We start from the raw sequence: 20671 nt of genomic DNA on the forward strand, positions 1-20671 counted from the left end.
GCCCTGAGGTTGACTGGCGACCAGTCCTCGGTCTCATATCAGATTCGCTTCCTAACGACTTTTTAGTTTTTTATTTTTTTCCCAGTTTTCATTTTAATTTTATAATCGAAGAATAAATCAGAAATAACCTAAATAATAATAATAAATAAAGAATAAATGAATAAACAATTCTAATTACATTTTATTTCATAATCGAAGAATAAATAATCGGTAAAAATAATAAATCGATGAATAATGAATCATTCAAATGACATTTAATTGTAATTTTATTTCACAAAAAAACAACCGACCGGTCGGTTTTTCCCCCGACCGGTCCGACTGCGATGGGTCAATCGCCGCGATCGATGTCGGCGGAGCGACAGGCGTGAACGAGCGCAAGGAGGGGTGGGGTGGAGGTGGGGGGGAGGTCGGGGGGGTCACACTTTACCGCCGAAAATGTTTCAAGCGGCGCCGAAGGACGGATTGGCAAAGTTTCCGTTGGCGTCGTGAGCGTCGGCGTCGACGTCGACGTCCTCCTGCTCCGAGTCGGCCTCGAACAGGCGCTGCAGCAACGCGTCCACCGTTCGATACCCTGACGCACACACAAAAACACGTCCCGACTTGCCGACCGGAGGGGAGGGGGGGGGTCTTACTTTTGGAGGTGATTTTGAACATGAGCTTGGGTTCGTCGCTCTCGACTGCTTCGGGGGGGGGCCGCTCGCCGTCGCCCGTCTCCATGGCGTCCACCAGGTTGTCGTCCTCCTCCGCCGCCTCCCTGGCTCGCACAAGACGCGGGAAGCGACAAGGTCAGGAAGCGAAGGGGGGGGGGGGGGGGGGGTTCGGGGCTCCCGTGTCCTCACTGCGCCACGCCGAGCCGCAGCTCCTCGATCTTCTTCTCCAGCTCGGTGTGCAGGTCGCTCTTGTCCAGCGAGTACTCCAGAAAAAAGGCCTCCAGCACGAACGCCACGAAGATGCTGGCAAGTTAGAGCGGGCGCGTCAGGACGGGCGCGGGGGGGGGGGGGGGGGGGCCGGCGGCGGGGCGGGCGTCTCACTTGACGATGATGATGACCACGGTGATGTGGAAGAGCACAAAGTAGATCCTGGCCGCCTTGTGCGTGACGGCCGCGAAGCCGCTGCTCAGGAGTGACGGGGGGGGGGCGTCAAGGAGGACAACGGGCTAGCCGGCCGGCCGCGCCTCGGCGGCTAAGCTAACGGCGGGAACAAAGAGGCCGCGGCGGTTGCGGACGGGCAGGATATCGTGCCACTGGTTGACCACGGTGAGCTGGACCAGCAGCACGAAGGCGCTGAGCACGTCGTTGAAGTTGTTCTTGCAGTAGCCCAGCCTGGCGAAGGCGCTCCCCCGCAGCAGCGGGTTCCCGCAGTCGGCGGCCGCCGGATCGCCCGCGTCCTGGTAGAATTTCACCCGCCCCTTGAACAGCTCCATGCCCGCCACGGCAAACACGTAGTACACCACCTGCCGGGGGGGGGGGGGGGTGACTCGTCAGCGACCATGGGCCGCCACCAGGCCGCCGCCTCCTTACCAGGATGAGCTGCCCGAAGGTGAGGATGGCCGGGCCGATGCGGATCAGCGTGTTGATGATGGTGCGGAACCTGACGGCAAAAAGTGGCACGTCGTTAGCTCGTCCGCACCGCTTCCTGTGACGCAAACGCTAATCGTTAGCCCGGCGATGGGCTCACGACGACGTGGCAACTAGCGACGCCGACCGCGAGGCAGATGACGGCCTTTCGCTTTCCGCCTTAGCCTCGAGCTAGCTCAGCCCGGCGACAGCGTTTCCGCCGACGCAGTAGCATATGAAGAGAACGCGGCCAGTCGCGCCAATGTTTAGAACAGAGCGCGGCATTTTCCCGCGACGTGGCTCGCGAGGACGACATCGCCACGAGCTATCCAGATCGCTAATCGTTAACCCGCCTCATGTGTTAGCACGAAGCTAGCAGGGGCAAAGGGGCAACCGGCGACGCGATTGGTTGGCCCTTTTCCGGCATGACGCTTTGGAATCGAGCTAGCGCGGGCCTCGCGTTTGGTTCCCGCGCTCGTCGTCGCACTTTGATGACATCGCAAGCCGCACCTCTTGACGCTGTCCACCACTCGGATAAGTCGCAGCACTCGCAGGATGAAGACGATGTCCAGGATCTGGCGGCTGGTGTAGCCGCCCGCTGAGAAGGACAACGTGTCAGGACTTTGTTCTCAGACCTAGCGCAAGGATCGGACTACCTTCTAAGCAGGTTCCGAGAACTCTCGGGGGGTGGGGTTACTGCACATTTTGAATAACTTTCCAGGTCCTTCTTAAGGACTTTGGTGACTAACGACCCCGATCGCAACTTTCGGGACCTTTGCCAGCGGCGGGGAAAATAGGAAGTGACCTCACATGACTCGAGGGCGGCGTTGACGACGGTGGCGACAAGCGCGCAGACCACGATGATGGTGTCGAACCTGCAAAAGAGGACGGGAGGGAAGAATTTGGAGGCTCAGACATTCCGTGAAGGACCTTCCGGGACCTTCCGGGACCTCCCAAGAGCATCCGAGTTCCGATTCAAAGGACTTCCGGCTTCGCGCGCGGCGCGGCGCTGACCAGTTCCAGAAGCGGTGCGCGGCAAAGAAGCTCCTGGGCTCGACCACGTAGAGCTTGAGGAGGATCTCCAGCAGGTAGAGCGCCAGGAAGGCCCACTCGGCGTTGCCCACGCTGGGCTTGTCCTCGTCCAGCCCGATGAAGACCGCGTTGATCACGATGATCAGGTCGTACGCCGCGGCGAAGGCCCTCCCCGCCCACCGCAAAACACAGGCGTTAGCCGCTAGCTAGCGCGCGAGCTAGCGAGCGAAGGCTACGCCCCTCACCTGTGCCGGACCAATCGGCGGAGGAGGCGGCTGGGCGCCGAGCGGTAGAAGGCGGGGCACAGGCGGCCCAGCGGGTGCGGCCTGGACTTGAGCGTCATCACTTGGATGTTGAGCAGGTCGGCCAGCTGGACGAACGCCCGCTTGTCTGACGCGCGACCAGGCGTCCCGTTACTATGACGACCCGCTACACACACACACACACACACAACCGACCTACGGCGCCGCGGTTGCGGTCGTCCGAGACGCTCCACAGCAGTTCGGTGTGGGCGTGGCTAATGTTGGGCTGCACCAATCGGACGAGGCGGCTCCAGATGGCGCGGCTGACCAGCGGCTCGCCGTCGCCGCCCTGGTGGCGATGTTCCTGCAGCACGGCGAAGGCCCGCGCCATCTTGTGCCGCTTGGCCCGAACCAGCTGCCGCACCTCCTCCTGCACGCGATCGCTATCAGAATCCGGCAAGCCCCCCCCCCCCCAAAAAAACAACATGTTCTCCAACCTTCAAGTACTTCTTGTAGTTGTTGAAGACCACAGCCAGGAAGACGGACATGAAGATGAAGGTGTTGACCAGGATGTAGACGATGAAGAAGACGGCGAAGGCCGAGCTGGCGTCGTACGCCGGCATCCTGAAGCGCAGAAGCGCGGCCGTCAAGCGGGGTGGGGGGGTGGGCGGGACTTGAATCGGTGCCGAGACGGCCGGCGGACGGGGCTCTCGTCGCCGCTCACATGACGTCGGGGCTGTTGGCGGTGGTGACCAGCACGTAGAGGTCGAACACGGCGTCGGCGTAGTTGGAGAAGTACGGCGAGCCGTCCGACGTCTTCAGGTCTCTGCGCCCCGTGAAAAAGACGTTTTAAAACGTCATTGGGAGTGAAAGAAGTTCAAAGGTGACGTTGAGCCCCACCGCTTGCTGAAGAGTTTGAGCGCCATCAGCGAGAAGATGAGGATGCTGAAGATGAAGAGCAGGAAGACGCTGAAGATCTGCGGGAGGGCGTTGCGGATGCTTCGGAAGGCCCTGCGTAGCTTGCCGGCAAAAAAAAATGTTTTTTTTTTAATGCGGGCGGTCACCGGAAGCCGTCGGCGGCGCGGCGCCACCTACCTGCCGCCCCTCCGTCACGTTGACCAAGAGGAGCGGTCGCAGCACTCGCGACCAGCGCAGGGCGTAACAGCCGGCGGCGTGCAGAGCGCCGTAGATGATCATGTCGGCGAGCGTCAGCTGAGAAGAAAAACCAAAGCCGCCCCCCCGCCCCCCGACAAAATCACTTTCGAGCACCAAATTCACCAAAGAACAAAAGAAACGCTTTGAAAATGGAAAAGACGACATCGGTCCAGGTCCTGGAGACGCCAAGCAGCCGCCCGGACATTAGCCGATTTTGTCAGATGGGCCATTTCTTGACCGAACGCTCAACACGATCCAAATCGACTCGGCCACCCAAAAAGCGGGACCGACCTCGAGTAACGGGACCGTGTCAAAGGTCAAAGGTCGAGAAGCAACTGGAAAATGTCAAGAAGGCATTCTCAGAACTTTCCAAATACCTTCCGTGACCTTCTTGCAACTCAGAGAGAATTTCTCAGGGCCCCCCTCCCCCCCCTCCCCCCCTCCCCCCTTGCCCGAAATGTTTTCAAGGCCTATTCAAGGCCAATTTAAAATTGAAAACCAATTTCAAGAACCTTCTCGGGCAACTTTCGGGGACCCGCGAGCCTCTCCTACCGCCAAGATGGCGATCATGCAGATGTTCTTGGGGTCCTTCCAGAACTTGTCTCGCGGGATCACCTTGGCGTAGTGCACCAGGCGCAGGGCGAACACGTGCAGGCACAGCAGCTCCGCCAGCATGGGCGCCTGCAAAAAAGAAAACAAAAGTCCGCCGTTAGCCTCGCCGGCTAAAAAGTCCTCCGGAGGAAAAACGGGGAGGCGGAGGGACGGGGGGGGGGCTCACCCACGCCGGCAGAGGCACGACGGCGGGCTCCTCGAACACGGCCAAGCTCAAGTCCAGCACGATGAAGAAGTAAAGCAGCACCTGAGCCGGTCGCCGGTTGTAGAGCAGATACAAGCTGCGGGTTCGCGAGGAAAGAAAAGTCAGGGGGCGTGGGGGGAACCCTAAAAAGCAGCGGCGGGGCGCCTCACCGGACGGCCGGCGGCGACGTGTCGAAGAAGATGTTCCTGTTGTATTGAGCGTCAGAAACGTACGCCGACGCCAGCTCCAAATCCTCCCAAACACACACAAACGCCACACTTTCAAAATAAAAGTGACACGGCAAGTGACGCAAGACCGCCGCCTCATTTTCCCAAACGTCAACATTTCAAATGGACCAAAAAAATTATCAAGTCCGGGAGCACACCTGGTGGAACTTCTCACAACTTTCAAGGCCTGTCAAGAATTCTCAAAAGCTGTTCAAGGACCTCACAGGAACTTCCAGGAAAAGTCTTGTGCAAAGCTTTTCAAATCTTTCGGGACTTTTTTTTTTCATGACAATGATAATGAGTGTCCGATTTTGCTGGGGGGGGGGGTTAGCCTAGATGCTTGCCGTCTTCTCCCAGCCCTCGCTTAATTGACTTTTTTTGTTGTTGTGGTTTGCGACGACCGTCGAAAGCTGATTTCCCCGCGTGATTGATTCGCTACGTGCGCGTGCGCGGCGGTCACGTGACGTCGTTTTCGTCGATCTTGCAGAAAAAGTTTTTACGGCTCTCACGTGAAAAAAAAAGTGTCACGCGGGCGGACCCGGCACTTCGAGCTCACCTCTTTGCTTTGAGCGTCCTGTCCATCGCGCGCACGCTCGTCGGGGCTGCTGCTCGTGCTCGTCATCTCCGTCTTCGCAACTACGAAACTTTTTTTTTTCTTTCTTTTCTTGTTTTTCGCCTTCTTCTTCGCGGAAAAAAAGTCGAGTCGCTCACGCTCGCTGCGGCGGTCGATCGGCGTGGCGCGTGCACGTGACGCGTGGCGTGCACACGGGCGACTCGTCGCTCATCTCTGGGCTTTTCTTCTCGCGCAGGACGCGGTCTCGTCGCGTGGCGTTCGCGTGCCGTGGGAAATATCACTTTCCGCATCCGCTCGCCGTGACGTCATCGGCCCGCAATCGTGGCGGAGGGAAAAAACAAATACATAAAATTCATTCCGAGACCGGAAAAACAAGAGACTTATTTTTAGGGCGACGGGTCCGCATATTCTACGAATAAAATCCAAATTCCAAATGTGATGAGAGAAAAATGTCCGCCGAGACTTTGAGTTTTCTTTTAGCATTTGTGCAAGCGTCCTTGAATGCAGCAGTGGGCGTCACGTGACCAGGGAGCTCACCGGAAGTTGACCTGTTCCGGTCAACCTAAAAGCGACGCCAAGAACGTCCCCAAAACCTCTTTCCGACACAGTTTGGCTTCTTCAATAATGAGTAACAAAGACAAAACAAGTCTTTCTTATCAATTGAATAATTATTCCAGCTAAATTCCATATCTATCCGCAAATCTAAATGTAGTCGCTCAAAACAACTATCTTCCTCATTTTTGGAAGCAGAAACTAAGCGGTACCCGATTTCTATTTTGGATTGCGAAATTCTTTTTGTTTCTCTCGATGCATTCTGTACACGTATTAATAACTTGTTCGTTCTGTTTACTGTGAATTGTCACTCGATTTGTTCGAGGAAGATTTACAAAATGTAAAAAACAACAACAGCATACTGTGTGTATATATATATATATATATATATTGAGGGGGTCAAGTCAAGAGTATTTCTCGAGCACTTGCCATCGCTGCATCCAAAGTGCTGGTCAAGGAGCAATTTAACATATATTTAAATGTTGTTTTTTTGGGGGGGGGGCAGCGTTGACGGCAGTTTGATTGTATTGTCCGTGCGTGTGGGCGGGGGTGGTTAAAAGGCCTCTTTTTTATGGCAGTTATATAACGGGAAATACTTTTGGATTCCTTAACGTTTTTAGTGTTTCAAGTGGAAGGACCAGGTGGACAAAAGCGGTTCAAGGGTGATTTTTTTTTGTCTGGTGTGAATACTTCTGCCACTTCTCGAGGAAAAAAAAAGAAAATGTCGGCGTTGTGTGACTTTTTCAAATTAAAAAGTCGGTCAAAGGTGTGGCTTTTTATTTTGCGCCGCGTGGCGCCGCCCGGTGGTCAACTGCGGTCACGTCGCCGAGGGAAGGCCTCGGTTGCGCGCGCAACCTGTCTGCTCGCCACTTCCGGCTTGGACTCCCATCCGCTGACTTCCCGTTCTTGTCGGCACGCTCGGTCGGTCGTTCGATCGCCCCCTTGCGGCCCGAAGCCAGAGCGCAGCTATTTTACCTCGGCGCCGTTCCTGACAACTTTCGCTGGCTTTCGGCTGAAAGCAACGCGTTTGGTACCGATGTCCACGTTTGGGGGAGGGGGGGCAGTCTTGAGAGCCTCTCAAACGAACCGACTCGACTGTTCGCGTCGTACAATGTCGGCGCCGTTGGCAGCCGCCCAGTCACGTCGAGGGGGGCGATGACGTCACGATGGCGGAAGTGAGCGGAGGCTAGATACGTGAGACCGAAAGGCAGCGAGGCAAAAGCGCAACGAGCCGTCGCGGCGTGAGTGACCGAGTGGAGTGACGTCAGGGTGAGTGCCTCATGTCCTCTCCCCCACCCAAAAAAATCCGTCATTGTTTCAACGCGACAAAATTCATTTCAACACGACGAGTTTGACGTTTTTCGAGGCGACGCGTTTGTATGTGAAAAGTTCTTGACGATCACGCCGAAGTTGACGGAAAAATCACCTTTTCGCTCAACTTCCTCATACACACCTCGCCTGAAATCGACCGGCTTGTTTTGCCGGACAACAGGTGACGAGGCTGAAAATAAAAAAAGAAGTGAAGGGGCGGGGCTTCAGCTTGACCAGACCAGTTTTGAGCCAGATCCTTCTTTGGCCTTTGCAAACTCGAGAGCGTCAACAAGCCGCCCAAGTGAGCACGGACGCCGTTTGAACACAAATGCCGGAGCAACACACATAGACAGACGACGCCTATTTCGGGGAGGCGGGTTTGACTACGCAAAGGGCCGGATTTGCTAGCCGGCTTGACCCGAAGCGCGGTTTGGATCTTTTCCTCCACCAGGGCGCGGCGGCCAAAGCATGCCGCGGACGCCTCGAAGCGCGCGCTGCTCCGGCGGCGCGGCGCGGACGCTGGCGCTGTTTGCGCTGACGTTCGGCGTGGCGCTTCCGGCCGCGTGCCACCGCCTGCTGCACTCGTACTACTTTGCGCGCTGGGCCTACTTGGACGCCATGAGCCGGGACGCCCTGCGGCAGAGTCTGCGGCGCGGTCAGGACGCGCTGCTCTTCTGGCAGGCGGCCAGAGCCGACCCGGCCGCCGCCGCCGCCGAGCTTCCGCGGCACCCCGAGCTGCTGGTGACGGTGGTGACGACGCGGCGGCGCGAGGCTCTGCCTTACCACTACCTCCTGCAGGTGATGCGCGAGCTGAGCGCTCTCCTGGGCGGCTGCGGGGAGCGGCCCTGCGCCCAGGTGCGTGGCCGCGCTAATACCACACGCCGAGTCCGCCGCCGCGTCCCTCTAATGATGTTCCCCCGGCCCCCACCTGCGGCAGGTGGTGCTGTGCGACGTGGCGAGCGGCCCCGACGTCAACGAGGACGCCAGACTGCTGGAGCGGCACTTCCGCGTGCTGCGCCGGCCCGACGAGCGGCGGCCGGCCGTCAACTCGTTTGAGCGCGAGAAGCGGGACTACGTGTTCTGCCTGCGGCAGGCCTACCGGCTGGCCCGCCCCCGCAACCTGGTGGTCCTGGAGGACGACGCCATGCCGCTGCCGGACTTCTTCCGGGTGCTGCGGGAGCTGCTGAGCCGGCGCTTCGCCGCCCGCTCGCTCTACGTCAAGCTGTACCACCCCGAGCGGCTGCAGCGCTACTGGAACCCGGAGCCCTACCGGCTGCTGGAGTGGGCGGGCCTGGGCCTGCTGGGGGGCAGCCTGCTGCTGGGGCTGCTGGCCGCGTGGAACCCGTGCGGGCTGCCGCTGCGCCCCTGCGCCGGCCACCTGGCGCTGCTGGCCGCCTACGTGATGGCGGCGGCCGAGCTGCTGGGCCGCCACTACCTGCTGGAGGCCCGCCGGCTCTCGCCGCAGCTGTACGCCGTGTCGCCCGCCACCGAGTGCTGCACGCCCGCCATGCTGTACCCGGGCAACGCCTCGCTGCGGGTGGCCGACTACCTGGACCGGGCCTTCTGCTTCCAAGGCCACGCCAAGGACACGGCCCTGTACCGGGCCGTCCGCGCCGCGCCCGGGGAGCGCTCGCACAGCGTGGAGCCCAACCTGGTGGCGCACATCGGCGCCTTCTCCTCCGTCAGGCCCAACCCGGCCGAGCCCAAGCTGCTCTGAGCTCCCGCCTTTTTTTTGGGGGCGGGGGGGCAATAAAGTTGGCTCCACTTTGTCTCCGCTGTCTTTGTCCTTTTTGAGCGCGGGACGCAAATGGCGCCGCCCACTTTGCCAAATGGCGCCGCCCACTTTCCCAAAACGGCACCGCCCACTTTCCCCAAATGGTGCCAACCCCACATCTCAAATTGTATCGCCTGCTTTTCCAAATGGCGCCACCCACTATTCCAAATGTCACCGCCCACTTTCCCAAATGGCGCCGCCTGCTTGGTGAATGTCACCACCCGCTTTCCCAAAATGGCGCCATCCCCTTTCCCCCCAAATGGCGCCGCCCCACATCTCAAATGGCACCGCCCACATTTCAAAACGCAATTTGTATTCCACCTCAAGTTGAATATTTGCAAAGAATACAGACGAGCGATCGGCTGCTCGTCGCCGCAGACGGCGCCATCGTCAACGTTAGCGCCGCCGCAAAAATAATTCCAAAAGAAAAAAAAAGCCACTTGAGTCATTCGCGGACGGCGTTCCTCGTCATGTGCGGCCGACGTTCTTTCTGGCCTTCTTCTTGCCGGTTTTCTTCTCGGCTTTTTGATGGGGGCGGGCCATCTCGCCTCTGTACGCGTCGTCCAGGCGGCGGCGCCGCGGCGGCGGCGGCTGCGTGGCGCGCCTCGCCTCCTTCGCGGCGGACCTTTTCACCCGGACGGCGCGGCCCTCCACCTCGCTGCCGTCCAGCTTCAGCGCCAGTTGCACCGAGTCGCGACTCTTTTGACGGCGGAGAGGACACGGCGGGTGAGTGGGCCGGGGGCGTCGCTCGCGGCGGCGGCCGCGGCGCCGCTTACCTCAAAGAGGACGTAACCGAATCCTTTGCCCAGTCCCGTTTTGGCATCGCGCACCAGTCGGACGGCTTCCACGGCGCCGCATTGCTCAAAGTGGCGGCGCAACGCCAACTCTTTCAGCTCTGGGACGGGGAAGCGGCGGCCCGCGCGTTACCACGGCAACGGGGCCGGCAACGCCCCCCCAACCCCACCCCCCTTGCGCCGAGACTCACCAAAGTTGAGGTTCCCCACGAAGATTGAACGCTTGTGGTCGTGCTGCGGATGCAAAAAAAAAGGCGTCAAAGCGTCAGCGAACCGACTCGGACCGAGGCATACGGGGGGGGGGGGGGGGTCGACTCACGCTTTCGGCCGCCTTGGAGCTCACGCGGTCCACGCGGATGATGAAATCTTTCTCGATCTCCGCGCCGTTCCTGCAAAGGACAAAATGGCCGGGAGGGCCCGGGGGGGGGGGGGGTCACAACCACGGCAGCGGCGATGAGACGGCGGCGACCCGGAAGCGCGACCTCTGCAGCGCTTTGGCCACCCCTTGCGGCTCCTTGAAGACCACGTAGGCGTTGATGCTCCGCGCTGAGGGGTGAGCTTGTCGCCTGTCGACGCGAGACAAGACGCTCAATAGGAGGAGGGGGGAGGGGGGGTTGCGGGAGGAGGGGGGGGCGTGGACACGTTAACGTGTGCACGCGCCACTCACTTGATGGCGGCGACTCTGCGCGACACGGCCGGGTCCTCTCGCACCTGCGGCGACCCCCCCAAACAGTGGCGGTCATGTGACTTCAGCCCGGCTCCTCCCACTTTTGTTTACACCAAACGTGAGTCGGCACGTTTTTTTTTTTTTTTGTTACCAGGGATCGGAAGCGGATGGACTCGACGGCGCCGTCGGCCCGGAACATGCTCAGCAGCGTCTGCGGCGCGAGACAAGGCGCAAAAGGGTGAAGGGTGGCGGCGTGGCGTGGCGAGGCGGGCCGAGGTCAAAGGTCGCGGCGCCAAACCTTCTTGTCGCAGCCGACGGGCAGATTGCCCACGAAGACCGTCCTCCGGTTCTTGCTTTGCTCATCCCGCTTCTCCCGCCGCCGCCGCTGCCGCTTAAGCACCCAACGCTCCGCCTCCGTCTCAGGCCCCGCCTCCGGCGGGCCGCGTTTCCCGCGCTCGGCCTCGTCGGCGTTCCGCAGGCCGAGCTCCCTGCGTGACGACGGAAGGCAATTTAAAATCCTTTCCCCTCTCGAAATCGGGGATCGGTCGACGAGTTCGGCGTCAAGGACATTTCGACGGGATGGCGTCAAATATGCTATGCTAGCACTTAGCATCCCGAGCTCGTTTTGATGAGGGCGGTTCCGCTCGACCTGTTTTCCAGCTTCCGCTCGGCTTGGGTTTTCACTTTGGGGATTTTCTTCCGTTTGGGCTTGCGGCCGGCTTCACCTTTGACCTCGGGAGCTTCCGGTTGCTCGCTAGGCTGAGGAAGCTGGTGGCGCGAGCACATCAAAATGTCAAATGGATGCTGCTGAGAGATTTGATATTTTCAACGACAATAGAAAAAGGGACGGGGGGATGGGGGGGAATAAACAAAGTCGCTCCGATGACAAGTCGAACGGGCAAAGTGCGAGGTTGCGATTGGGCAGGACTCACCTGAGGCGCGGCCCGAAAGAGGACGCCCGCCGCCGACGGTGCGCCGCCGAAAAGAGCCGCAAGCGAGCCGGAAGCCGTCGCCGCGCGGTTCTTCTGGGGCAAACTTGCCGACACTTGGCCCACTCGGTAGTCGGAGGACGCGTCCGCGCTGAGCACAATTGTCGCCGACGAGGTCAAAGGTGACATATCACGCAGATGTGTCACAAACGACAATCCCAACATCGTCTACCATAACATTGGTGACGTCGAGTCGAGCACAAACCTCTGAGCATCTTTCTTCTTCATGGTTTTACTCGGCAAAGCTTCACCTCGGCTCCTTTGATCAAAATCCAAGCTCGCGTTTGAACAACAACAACGACAACCCGGCAAACAAATTGTTGCTCTTCCCGGGAGACGCGTGCGCTCGGCCGGTTGAAGCGGTCCGTGCGCTAAACATGTCCGGTAGGAAACAAAGTTCCACCGTCGAACGTTTCATCTGAAGCACACACACACACATATATATATATATATAGCCGACGCAAACCGTTCATCGAGGGGAAACAAACATACGAAATGAAGTGAAAATACAAGTTTCGTATTTTCAGCGCCATATATTTAGAACAGGAACTGAGTTGGGAAAACCGCAGTGCGTCATGTAAAAGAGTCCCTCCGGAAATGAGCGAAAGAGAGAGAGAGAGAGTGAGCGAGCTGTTTCATTTCGCTAGTTAGCGTCTCGGGCGTCCGAAGGGTGCCAACGTCATCTAAGCGCCCGCTTTTACTGACGAACCGTCGCCCCGGGCGACTTGTAGTTTAAAAGGCGGGGGGGGGATGGCGGCGGAGCAGACGGATGCCGAGGCGTCGCGGGACGCCCTGGGCCGGCGGGTGTCGTGCGGCGAGCATCGGGCCACGGTCCGCTTCGTGGGCAGCGTGCCGCCCACTGCAGGTATGATGCGAGGCGGTTGACGGGCCAGTGTCGGGACCTAAGCGGGTCAACCCCCCCCCCCTCAAAGCGTTTCACGTCAACTGTGAAAAGTGGCCATGTGTAGCCTTAGTCCACGTACTTTTGGTGAATCAGAACAGAACAGGTTTTGCACCGAGTTCAACGATGGCAACTCGAACGCTTTCGATCAGGGATGGCAATGGCTAAAGTGATGACAAAAGCGGAAAGGGGCGTGGCCCGGACGGGGCGACCAATCGCAACGAGGATGACAGACGCGTCCAATCGCAGGGACTGTTTACAATCGGAAAATCGCAAAGACTTGATCGGGAGAGCTCGTGAAACTCGACCGTAAGGTACCTGACCCCCCCCGCCCCCTCAAAATTTTTTTCAATGGATTTAGATGATTCACAAAAATGATCAATTTAAGAAATAAAACAGTAGATTTCCGCGCAAAATTGCCATCCCTGTAAACGAGATGCTGAACCCCCCCCCCCACACACACACACACACGTGAAGCGTTGTAGACACCCCTTGACAAACGACGTCGTGTGCCGCTCAAGGGGTGTGGCTGGGCGTGGAGTGGGACGAGCCCGCGCGAGGGAAACACGACGGGTGCCACGAAGGCGTGCGCTACTTCACCTGCAGGTAACGGTCCTCCCGCGCGTGTCACGTCGGGCCGACGCCGGCTGACTCGCCCCCCCCCCTCGCCAGGCACCCGACGGGAGGCTCCTTCGTGCGTCCGTCCAAGGTGAGCTTCGGCGCCGACTTCCTGTCGGCGGTGCGGCGCGAATACGCGTCGGAGGGGGACGCGGCCGACGCGGACGTCAGCATCTCGGGCAGGACGCTGGAGTGGGCGCGCGTGCCCAAGCGCAGGTGAGGCCCCCCCACCCCCCGCGGAGCCGTTCGATCCTCCGGCGACCGACGCCCACGACCCCGCCCACTCGTTGCCGCTCGTTTGCAGTTTGGAGAGCCTCCCCACCATCCTCCTCGGAAACTGCCAAGTGAACGGGCCGGGAGAAGACGGGCAGATCCTCAGAACCACGCCCAGTATCCTTTTGAGCTTTTGCGTTTGTGGGCGGAGATTGGGGGGCGGGGGGGTTGAACGCTCGCTCTTCGGCGTTTGTCGTTCCTTGAGCGTTTTTCACCCAGACGTGCGCTGGTTGGACCTGAGCGGCTCTCTGCTGCGCCGCTGGGAGGATGTGGCCGCCATCGCCGGGCAGTTGCCGCGTCTGGAGGCGCTTCAGCTCAGGTGCGGCGGGGGGAGTGGGGGGGGGGGGTGTGACCGGCCGGCGCGTGACCTCTGACCTCTCGCCGCAGCTTCAACCGGCTGGCTTTGCCCTCGGATCCCGAGGCCCACCTCGGGGCCTTCCGCCACCTCAAAGTTCTGACCCTCATCGGCTGCCAGCTCACGTGGACGCAGGTAAGGAGGGGCCGCCCCCCCCCCCCCCCCCCACACGCCGCGGCCGACCCGCTCCGCTCTCGTCCCTTTCAGATCCTGCGCTGCGCCCCCATGTGGCCGATGCTGGAGGAGCTCACAGTGGAGGACAACGACATCGAGCGGCTGCAGAGGTGCGGGACTGGCTGCGCCGACCGGGGGGGGGCGGGGGGGCGGAGGGCGTGGCCAAGCTAAGCGCGCGTGCGTGCGTTTCAGGCCCGAGGGTGTCCTGCAGGAACTGAGGTGTCTCGATGTGTCCAAAAACCGCCTGGACCAGGACAGCCTGCTCAGCCTCGCCGCTCTGCCCAGGTCAGCCGATGCCCCCCCCCCCTCTTCTTTCCGCAACTTCCGCTCCCTTCGACGTTGTCGTTCGTTGCAGACTGCAGCAGTTGATCATGAGCGACACCGGCTTCTCCGCCGTTCACTTCCCCGACGCCGCGCCAGGTATCCCGACGCCGACGCGCTCGTCCGTCGCGCGTCACTTAACATGCGCGTCCCCCCCCCCTCCCCACGGCAGGTGGGCAGACGTCCATGTTTTCCTCGCTGGAGAAGCTCAACCTGAACCAGAACCAGATCTCTGAGGTCAGAACCCCCGCTCCCGATCGTCTGCGCTCAGCTTTCACGGCCTCGCCCCCCCCCCCTTTTTGTGTGACACGTTCAGTGGGGCGTGATCGACGAGCTGTCCAAGCTGCCGTCATTGCGGCAACTTTGGTGCCGGGGAAACCCGCTGGCCAGCGCCGACCGCAACCCCAAGACGGCCAATCAGATGCTCATCGCCAAGCTGCCGCACCTCCTCGTCCTGAACGGATCGGACGTGCGTTGACCCCCCCCACCCCACCCCCATCCGCGTTTGTGAGATCCTGAGCGGTTGCCGCGGTTACAGGTGAGCCCTCAGGAGAGGAGGGGGGCGGAGTGCGACTACCTGAAGATGTTTGGAGAGGAGTGGCTGCGGGCCGGGGGGCGGAGTCAGACCGGCCGGGGATTCGCCGATCGCCATCCTCGCTACCGCAGCCTCGTCGACAGTTAAGGCCCGCCCGATGAGCCTTTCGGCACTTTGGCTCCGCCCGACTTTGCCATCGACGTTTTCCGACCGTGCGCCTTTCAGAGTACGGCGCCCCCGAAGAAGGCGAGCTGACCAAGCGGCGGCCGTTTGCCCTGAAGAATCAGCTGTTAAGTAAGCCCCGCCTCTTTCGCCGCCCCCTTACCGGCCATTGGCTCGCTCCTGAGAATCGCTCGCGTTTCTTCTCTCCTCGCCTTCGACCGCAGAGATTACGTTTTTGTTCGAGGACGACGCGGCGATGACGCCGCTGGAAAAGAAACTTCCGGGTTAGCCCATCGCGACCGCCGCGCCGTTCTCGGGAGCTTCATCGCGATCGACCGCCGGAATTGTCCGCGTGTTTTGTGCGCAGCCTCCATGGAGGTCCAGAAGGTCAAAGGCCTCCTGTCTCGACTGCTGAAGGTCCCCGCGACCGACCTGAAGCTCAGCTACACGAGCGCCAAGGTTTCGGGACCGGAGTACCAAATGGACAGCGACCTGAAAACTTTGTTCTTTTACGCCGTGGAGGACGGAGACACCATCCTCGTGCGACGCTCATAAACATCGCCGGCATCCCTTGTTCTCACAGCAACCCCGGGGGGGCCCCCCCCCACGTCCAGACCAACCGGGACACCTGCGGCACGTCTGCCGCGTGCTAACTGTACTTATGTTACTCTTGTTGAACTCGTATGCCGCAATAAAGTCGCCCCCCGCACCCCAAAGTTTCTTTGCTTGGACAAAAAATAAATTGTTTGAAAAAAAAATCTGTGATGCACTGAAACCGCGAAGTAGCGAGGGAACACTGTCAAGACATGTGAAGAAATGGCGCACCATGGCGCCTCCAGGCGGCCACCACACGCATCGCAACAGGAAAACACAAAATGCACCAATCTTTCCATCGTCACGTGGCGTTTGGTTTGCTTTTATTTAGGCAGAACGATTTTGCTCATGAAAGGACACATTTGAAAAAGCCAAAAAAAAAAAAAAGCACGAGACTCCAAGGACGCACCTTCAAGTCCAAAGGTTTCGTCGAGTTGGGGGAAGGGGTGGCTTCCCCTCCCTGAATGATGAACAAGTGTCCCCTCACGCACGTCCATTTTGAGTGCCGACCTTGAGGAGGGGGGGGGGGGGGGGGGGGGGCTCGTCAGCTCCTCCACCCGCTACCTGCCGCTCTCCTTCAGCAGCAGCCGGAAGTTGTGCAGCTCGTAGATGCTGGACGACAGCCTGCGAGACCAGACCGTGTAAGACTTCCAAGAGGGTGGGGGGCGGGGGGGGGGTCAGCCTACCTGGCAAAACCATTGATCAAGGCGACGACTTCCTGGCGAGTGAGCTGGAAGCCCTTGGAGGCCGAACGTTCCGTGAGGTTCTTGATCCGTCTCTCCGAGAACAGGATCTTCAGGGCCGTGCCCAGGCCTTGGGTCTGATGACATCAGCGCAATGACGTCATCACGATAACGTCATTTTCACAGGGCGCCCTCACCTGCAGTTTTCCCCACAGTCGGCATTTGCTGCAGCCCACGCAATCCATGATGCGGGAGATGTTCTTGAAATGAAGGCGGAACTCCTCCTGTGCACCAAAAAACAAACAAACAAAAAAAAAAAAACACGGTCAACGCGGCGTTGCCCCCGCCCCCTCCCCAATCCGGAGCCTTTCTACCTTGAGGCTTTTGGCTTCCTTCTCGCGCCCAGCAAACATGGACTTCTCGTCAAAGTGCATGGGGAACATCCTAGCGAGGGAGGGAGGGGGCGGGGATGGGGGACAGAGTGAGGAGGCGCCAAAACGAGCGAGCGAGCCCCCCCCCCACGCCTCCCCCAAGTACTTGATCTCGCCGAAGACTTGCAGCAGCAGCTCTTTGGTGTCGGCGTCCTCGCGCCCGCCCCCCGTGTACAAGTCGACGGCGGCGCGCTCAAAGTACGGCGCCACCTTGGAGAGCGCCCGCAGCTCCATCAGATACAGGAAGTACAAGTTCTTCAGGCGCCGCGTGCCCTCGCCCTTGGTCTCGGCCCGGTCGAAACGCCAGCGGAACTCCTCGGCGTTGGGACCCCACAGCGACCTGCCCCAACCCTCTGCGCACCCCCCCCCCCCCCAAACACATCAGCTCCCATCCGTTGGCGGCAGCGGGGGGGTCGGGGCGGGCGGCACTTACCGTCCAGCAGGTACTCGGCGCACAGGTGGATGTTGATGCTGCTGTGAAGGCCCGAGATCAGGCGGTAGAAGACCCGCTTCTCCAAACACAAACCTGCGCCCGTCGAGCGAAAAAAAAAAAGTGAGAAAAAAAATAAAACAAAGACAGACGCGCCGCTGTTTACCTTCCAGCCACTTGTAGAAGCCCTCGCCTGAAAGTGCAGCAACGACATCGTGAGCGACACAGCCGAAAGCTCCTTCAAGAGGCGTCCGTACTCACCGTCGTCTCCTGAAGACAAAACAAAACAAAAAAAACAAAGCCAAGCGAGCTGTAATTCTGTCGCTGACCGCCAGGTGGTGAGGCGGCGTGTCAATTTGGAAAGAAAAAGACGGCCACTGACGCCCTCTTGTGGCCGCCCCGCGAGGTGGATTTCACGGACGTACCTCGAGTTTGCATTTTTCTCCAACGCGCCAATTGTCCATTTTCCATAAAGGAGTCATCATCAGTCTGTGTTTCTTTTCTTTTTTAAATTTTTTTTATTTTGCAACCGCGCGAGGCCGTCGCGCGGCGTGACGGCGCACCGTGTCGACTCGTTGCCACGTGGTCGTTGACTCACCTCCGCTTGGGACCAGAGGGTTCAGAGGTCGGTACACGGACCTGGGCCTGCGCGCGCCACACAAAAGTCAACACGTCATTCGAACATCATCGGTCAGGGCGAGGCAAAATGCCGCCGCGCATCGACCGACTTGAAGCAGTTCTCCTCATAAATGCTGTTCCAGACCCTCCACGCCGACGGGCCTTTGTATCCCGTGTAGCGTTCCGGGTTGAGGAGCAGGTCCACGTATTCGGCGTCCGGGGACGACTCATCTGGAAAAGGCGCCGACGGACGTCAGGAAACGGCGGCCTTTTGCCCCCGCTCCCCCCCAGACAAAAACGCCGGGGCGCTTACCGTCCAGCTCGCAGAAACGATCCTGGGCGTCGTCGTGCCGCGCCCAGTCGGCAAACGCCTCTTTGCTCTGATTGCTGTGTGTGCGCGCACAAACACACACACACACACACACACACACACACGTGAGCACACAAACGCGCGCACAACAAACATGGTGGAAACGGGAATGTCGCATCTGCGACGGGTGTGTGTTTGTGTGACCTGAGAGTGCTGTTGATGGCCCCCAGCTCTTGCGCCTGCTGACAGTCGCTCACGTCGGCGCCGCCCTGCGAATACTGCGCACGGACATCACACGCTTGATGGACGGCGGCGCTCGGGAACGCGCCGCGTGTTGTGTTTATTATTTATGTTAACTGTTTTGTTAAGCGCTTTGTTACAGCTGCCGCTGTTGTGAAAGCGCTATAGAAATCGGCATGTATTGTATTGTATTGGAAGATGAGTGCCGCGTGAGCACCTTGGTGCGGCGACGTCATTGTCGGATCGACGCGCCCGCGCAGCAGCCATCTTGGTAGTGGCGAGCTTCGTTTGCATATTCTTTCGCGTCGGGTGTATTTGTGTGTGTGTGTGTGCGTGGGTTTTTTTTTTGCGTGCGCGGGCATGATCCGTGCAGGAACGCGCATGACATTTGTATCTTTTGGCGTACGCACGTCAATGTGACGATTTTGCGTTTCGCGCATTCGCACGTCTTTTGCGAGCGTAGCGTAGTGGCGCTCACCTTGTTGTAATTCCCAGACTTAATGCCCGCAGGAACCTGACTCTAGAAACGGAGGCAGATGAAGAGAAACACAAAGTTGAGCGCGGAAGAGGAGCTCGCTCGCCCGGGGGGGGGGGGGGGGGCAGCCTTTGACCTCTGACCTCGGGACAGGACTCCACGTGGCAGTCTTTGATGGCGCAGTGGCCATCGTCGGGCCAGAAGGGACACGCTCGCTTGAGGTTGACCTGAGCAACGAGGCCATCAGCTCGCGGGGGTGGGGTGGTGGGGGGGTCGAGGCGGCCGGCGGCCATACCTTGTAGTAGCGGAAGTAGTCGCGCTCCGTCAGCTTTTTGATGCGAGGGTAAAGTTTAAAATTGTTGAAGACGTCGATGCTCTCCACATCGCAGAAACAGTCGTCCAGCACCCCCGTCAGCTGCAACACACACACACACACACACTATGTGACACACAAATACACACACTGACACTCCATATGGCATATGGTGGAGCGGACGGGTTTGTATCCTCGACGCACGTGGCCAAGGGAAGCCGACAGCTGTTAGGAGGCCACCATGCCATCCAAGCATGAGAGGACAACTGACCTGCGAGTGCCCGAGAGCCCCGAGCGGGGCAAAAAGCAGGAAGACGCAAACACTTGGCAGCATCCTCAACTTCTTTTTCTGCCTGCGAGCGAGGTGACTCCCCCCGCCCCCTTCGCTTCCCTTCCCTTCCAAGCCGTTTCAGCGAACTCCGACTTCTTGTCAAACTAAGCTCCGCCCCCCAGCATTGTCGTACAGCCAGTGGCGGCGAGAAGGGAAATCCAAAGAGGCGGGTCTTCCTGAGCCTCGGCCAATCACGTGACACCACGCCGGTCTTAACTCGTGTAAACATGTCGCGCTCAAGTCCGAACCGCGATTGAAAGAAAACAAAAACTAATCACATCGGATGATTGTCACGCCAAAACTACGACGACTGAATTATACCAAGCCAGGAAGTCGTAACCCAACGGCGAAGACAGAAGACGCGACATAACGTGAGCATCACACGAACGATGACGTCAAAAGAGACGCGACGAACATTCGAGAAGCTGCTAGTCTTGGTCGGTTGAGCCCCTTCGATTGTCCCGTCGCCGGGAGAGAAAGAGGAGTTGAAAGTGCTAGTGTGAAATTTAACAAAAAATAAATAAACCAAAAAGTCACTTACATGGCAAAAGCAGCTCTGCTCCTGAGGCTCCTCGCCGGCCCCCCGCGTCTCCGTCTCGGTCTCCGTCCGGGGCTTGCTGAGCTGATACCAAGCTAAAGCGACATTCCCCAACAGGAAGGCCAGCAGAAGAACGCCGAGCGCCTCCAAAGTCGCTCTCCACATGCCTCAGCGGGTGCTGCCGATAAGAGCCGCACGAATCGAAATCCACGCCGACGACGTCAAGAGCTCCCGGCTGGCCGAAAAAGGGGTTTCCGCCGCGTACGGGGTTAGCTTCGGCGGGCTAACGTGCTCTGAGCGGCCCCCGACCGGTTGAGAAAGCCGAGGTCGACACGGCCTCGCGCGGATACCTGCCCCCCGCCCCCCAAATGTTGCAAGCACACTTGTCGTGAGAAAGCCGAAACAACTCGAGTTTCCAACGACCACTTCCACATTCGAGCCCAATTATTGAGGGGGAGGGGCTTCTACTTCCGCTTTATGGTTTCACAATCAATAGCTTCCTCGTTTTGGTACAGAGCGGCAATTCTTTTGCGAGCGCAGACGTATAACTCGACGAGTTGACGATATCACCGACGCCACGCGTTGTAGGAAAGCAGAAAGCGGCCTTTGTGGGAACCCGGGGCGTGTTTTGTTTTGTTTCGACGCTGCTGTGGTCTTCGTCGCTCGTGAGTTTAGTTTGAAAAGCCATGACGGAAGTAGT

General features: G+C 59.3%; 5 protein-coding genes across 9 annotated transcripts; 2 read left to right on the top strand and 3 right to left on the bottom strand.

The window, feature by feature from the left end:
• Positions 1-284: 284 nt before the first annotated feature.
• Positions 285-6021, bottom strand: tpcn3 (two pore segment channel 3). 2 transcript variants are annotated; one of them, XM_052083934.1, is made up of 19 exons: positions 5565-6021; positions 4952-5034; positions 4764-4878; positions 4538-4666; positions 3926-4042; positions 3731-3849; positions 3555-3656; positions 3328-3454; positions 3047-3260; positions 2834-2978; positions 2571-2756; positions 2367-2431; positions 2067-2154; positions 1521-1590; positions 1237-1453; positions 1032-1122; positions 840-928; positions 633-754; positions 285-571 (listed from the first exon to the last, which is right to left on the bottom strand). In XM_052083934.1, the coding sequence occupies exons 1-19, from the start codon at positions 5628-5630 to the stop codon at positions 329-331; spliced, it is 2388 nt and encodes a 795-aa protein (XP_051939894.1). In that variant the 5' UTR covers positions 5631-6021; the 3' UTR covers positions 285-328. The 2 variants fall into 2 exon arrangements, with proteins under 2 accessions (XP_051939894.1, XP_051939895.1); XM_052083935.1 differs by having other exon boundaries at positions 316-571; positions 840-953; positions 5565-6016.
• A 1831-nt stretch (positions 6022-7852) lies between these two features.
• On the top strand, positions 7853-9189 carry pgap4 (post-GPI attachment to proteins GalNAc transferase 4). 2 transcript variants are annotated; one of them, XM_052083964.1, is made up of 2 exons: positions 7853-8243; positions 8383-9189. In XM_052083964.1, exons 1-2 carry the CDS (start codon positions 7914-7916, stop codon positions 9160-9162), a joined length of 1110 nt encoding a protein of 369 aa, XP_051939924.1. In that variant the 5' UTR covers positions 7853-7913; the 3' UTR covers positions 9163-9189. The 2 variants fall into 2 exon arrangements, with proteins under 2 accessions (XP_051939924.1, XP_051939923.1); XM_052083963.1 differs by having other exon boundaries at positions 7886-8300; positions 8383-9188.
• A 326-nt stretch (positions 9190-9515) lies between these two features.
• rbm34 (RNA binding motif protein 34) lies at positions 9516-12082 on the bottom strand. The gene is made up of 11 exons (XM_052083965.1): positions 11875-12082; positions 11613-11760; positions 11330-11448; positions 10979-11168; positions 10832-10891; positions 10681-10724; positions 10496-10579; positions 10333-10402; positions 10205-10247; positions 9996-10114; positions 9516-9918 (listed from the first exon to the last, which is right to left on the bottom strand). The coding sequence occupies exons 1-11, from the start codon at positions 11895-11897 to the stop codon at positions 9688-9690; spliced, it is 1131 nt and encodes a 376-aa protein (XP_051939925.1). The 5' UTR covers positions 11898-12082; the 3' UTR covers positions 9516-9687.
• Positions 12083-12145: 63 nt separating this feature from the next.
• Positions 12146-15720, top strand: tbce (tubulin folding cofactor E). Its single transcript, XM_052083950.1, has 15 exons — positions 12146-12534; positions 13092-13176; positions 13243-13404; positions 13493-13578; positions 13681-13780; positions 13849-13951; positions 14024-14100; positions 14183-14275; positions 14346-14410; positions 14484-14548; positions 14628-14780; positions 14850-14988; positions 15072-15140; positions 15233-15292; positions 15376-15720. Exons 1-15 carry the CDS (start codon positions 12420-12422, stop codon positions 15561-15563), a joined length of 1560 nt encoding a protein of 519 aa, XP_051939910.1. The 5' UTR covers positions 12146-12419; the 3' UTR covers positions 15564-15720.
• Positions 15721-16040: 320 nt separating this feature from the next.
• Positions 16041-20338, bottom strand: ero1b (endoplasmic reticulum oxidoreductase 1 beta). 3 transcript variants are annotated; one of them, XM_052083955.1, is made up of 16 exons: positions 19975-20338; positions 19085-19204; positions 18933-19016; positions 18793-18834; positions 18279-18352; positions 18078-18151; positions 17875-17995; positions 17745-17791; positions 17408-17416; positions 17313-17339; positions 17150-17242; positions 16823-17069; positions 16660-16729; positions 16483-16569; positions 16289-16422; positions 16041-16226 (listed from the first exon to the last, which is right to left on the bottom strand). In XM_052083955.1, the coding sequence occupies exons 1-16, from the start codon at positions 20134-20136 to the stop codon at positions 16163-16165; spliced, it is 1455 nt and encodes a 484-aa protein (XP_051939915.1). In that variant the 5' UTR covers positions 20137-20338; the 3' UTR covers positions 16041-16162. The 3 variants fall into 3 exon arrangements, with proteins under 3 accessions (XP_051939915.1, XP_051939917.1, XP_051939916.1); XM_052083957.1 differs by lacking the exon at positions 19975-20338 and adding an exon at positions 19374-19456; XM_052083956.1 differs by lacking the exon at positions 17408-17416 and having other exon boundaries at positions 19975-20337.
• Between the last annotated feature and the right edge of the window lie 333 nt (positions 20339-20671).

This window comes from Hippocampus zosterae, chromosome 13 (assembly GCF_025434085.1).
Source record: "Hippocampus zosterae strain Florida chromosome 13, ASM2543408v3, whole genome shotgun sequence".
In the NCBI taxonomy this organism is placed as follows: Eukaryota; Metazoa; Chordata; class Actinopteri; order Syngnathiformes; family Syngnathidae; genus Hippocampus; species Hippocampus zosterae.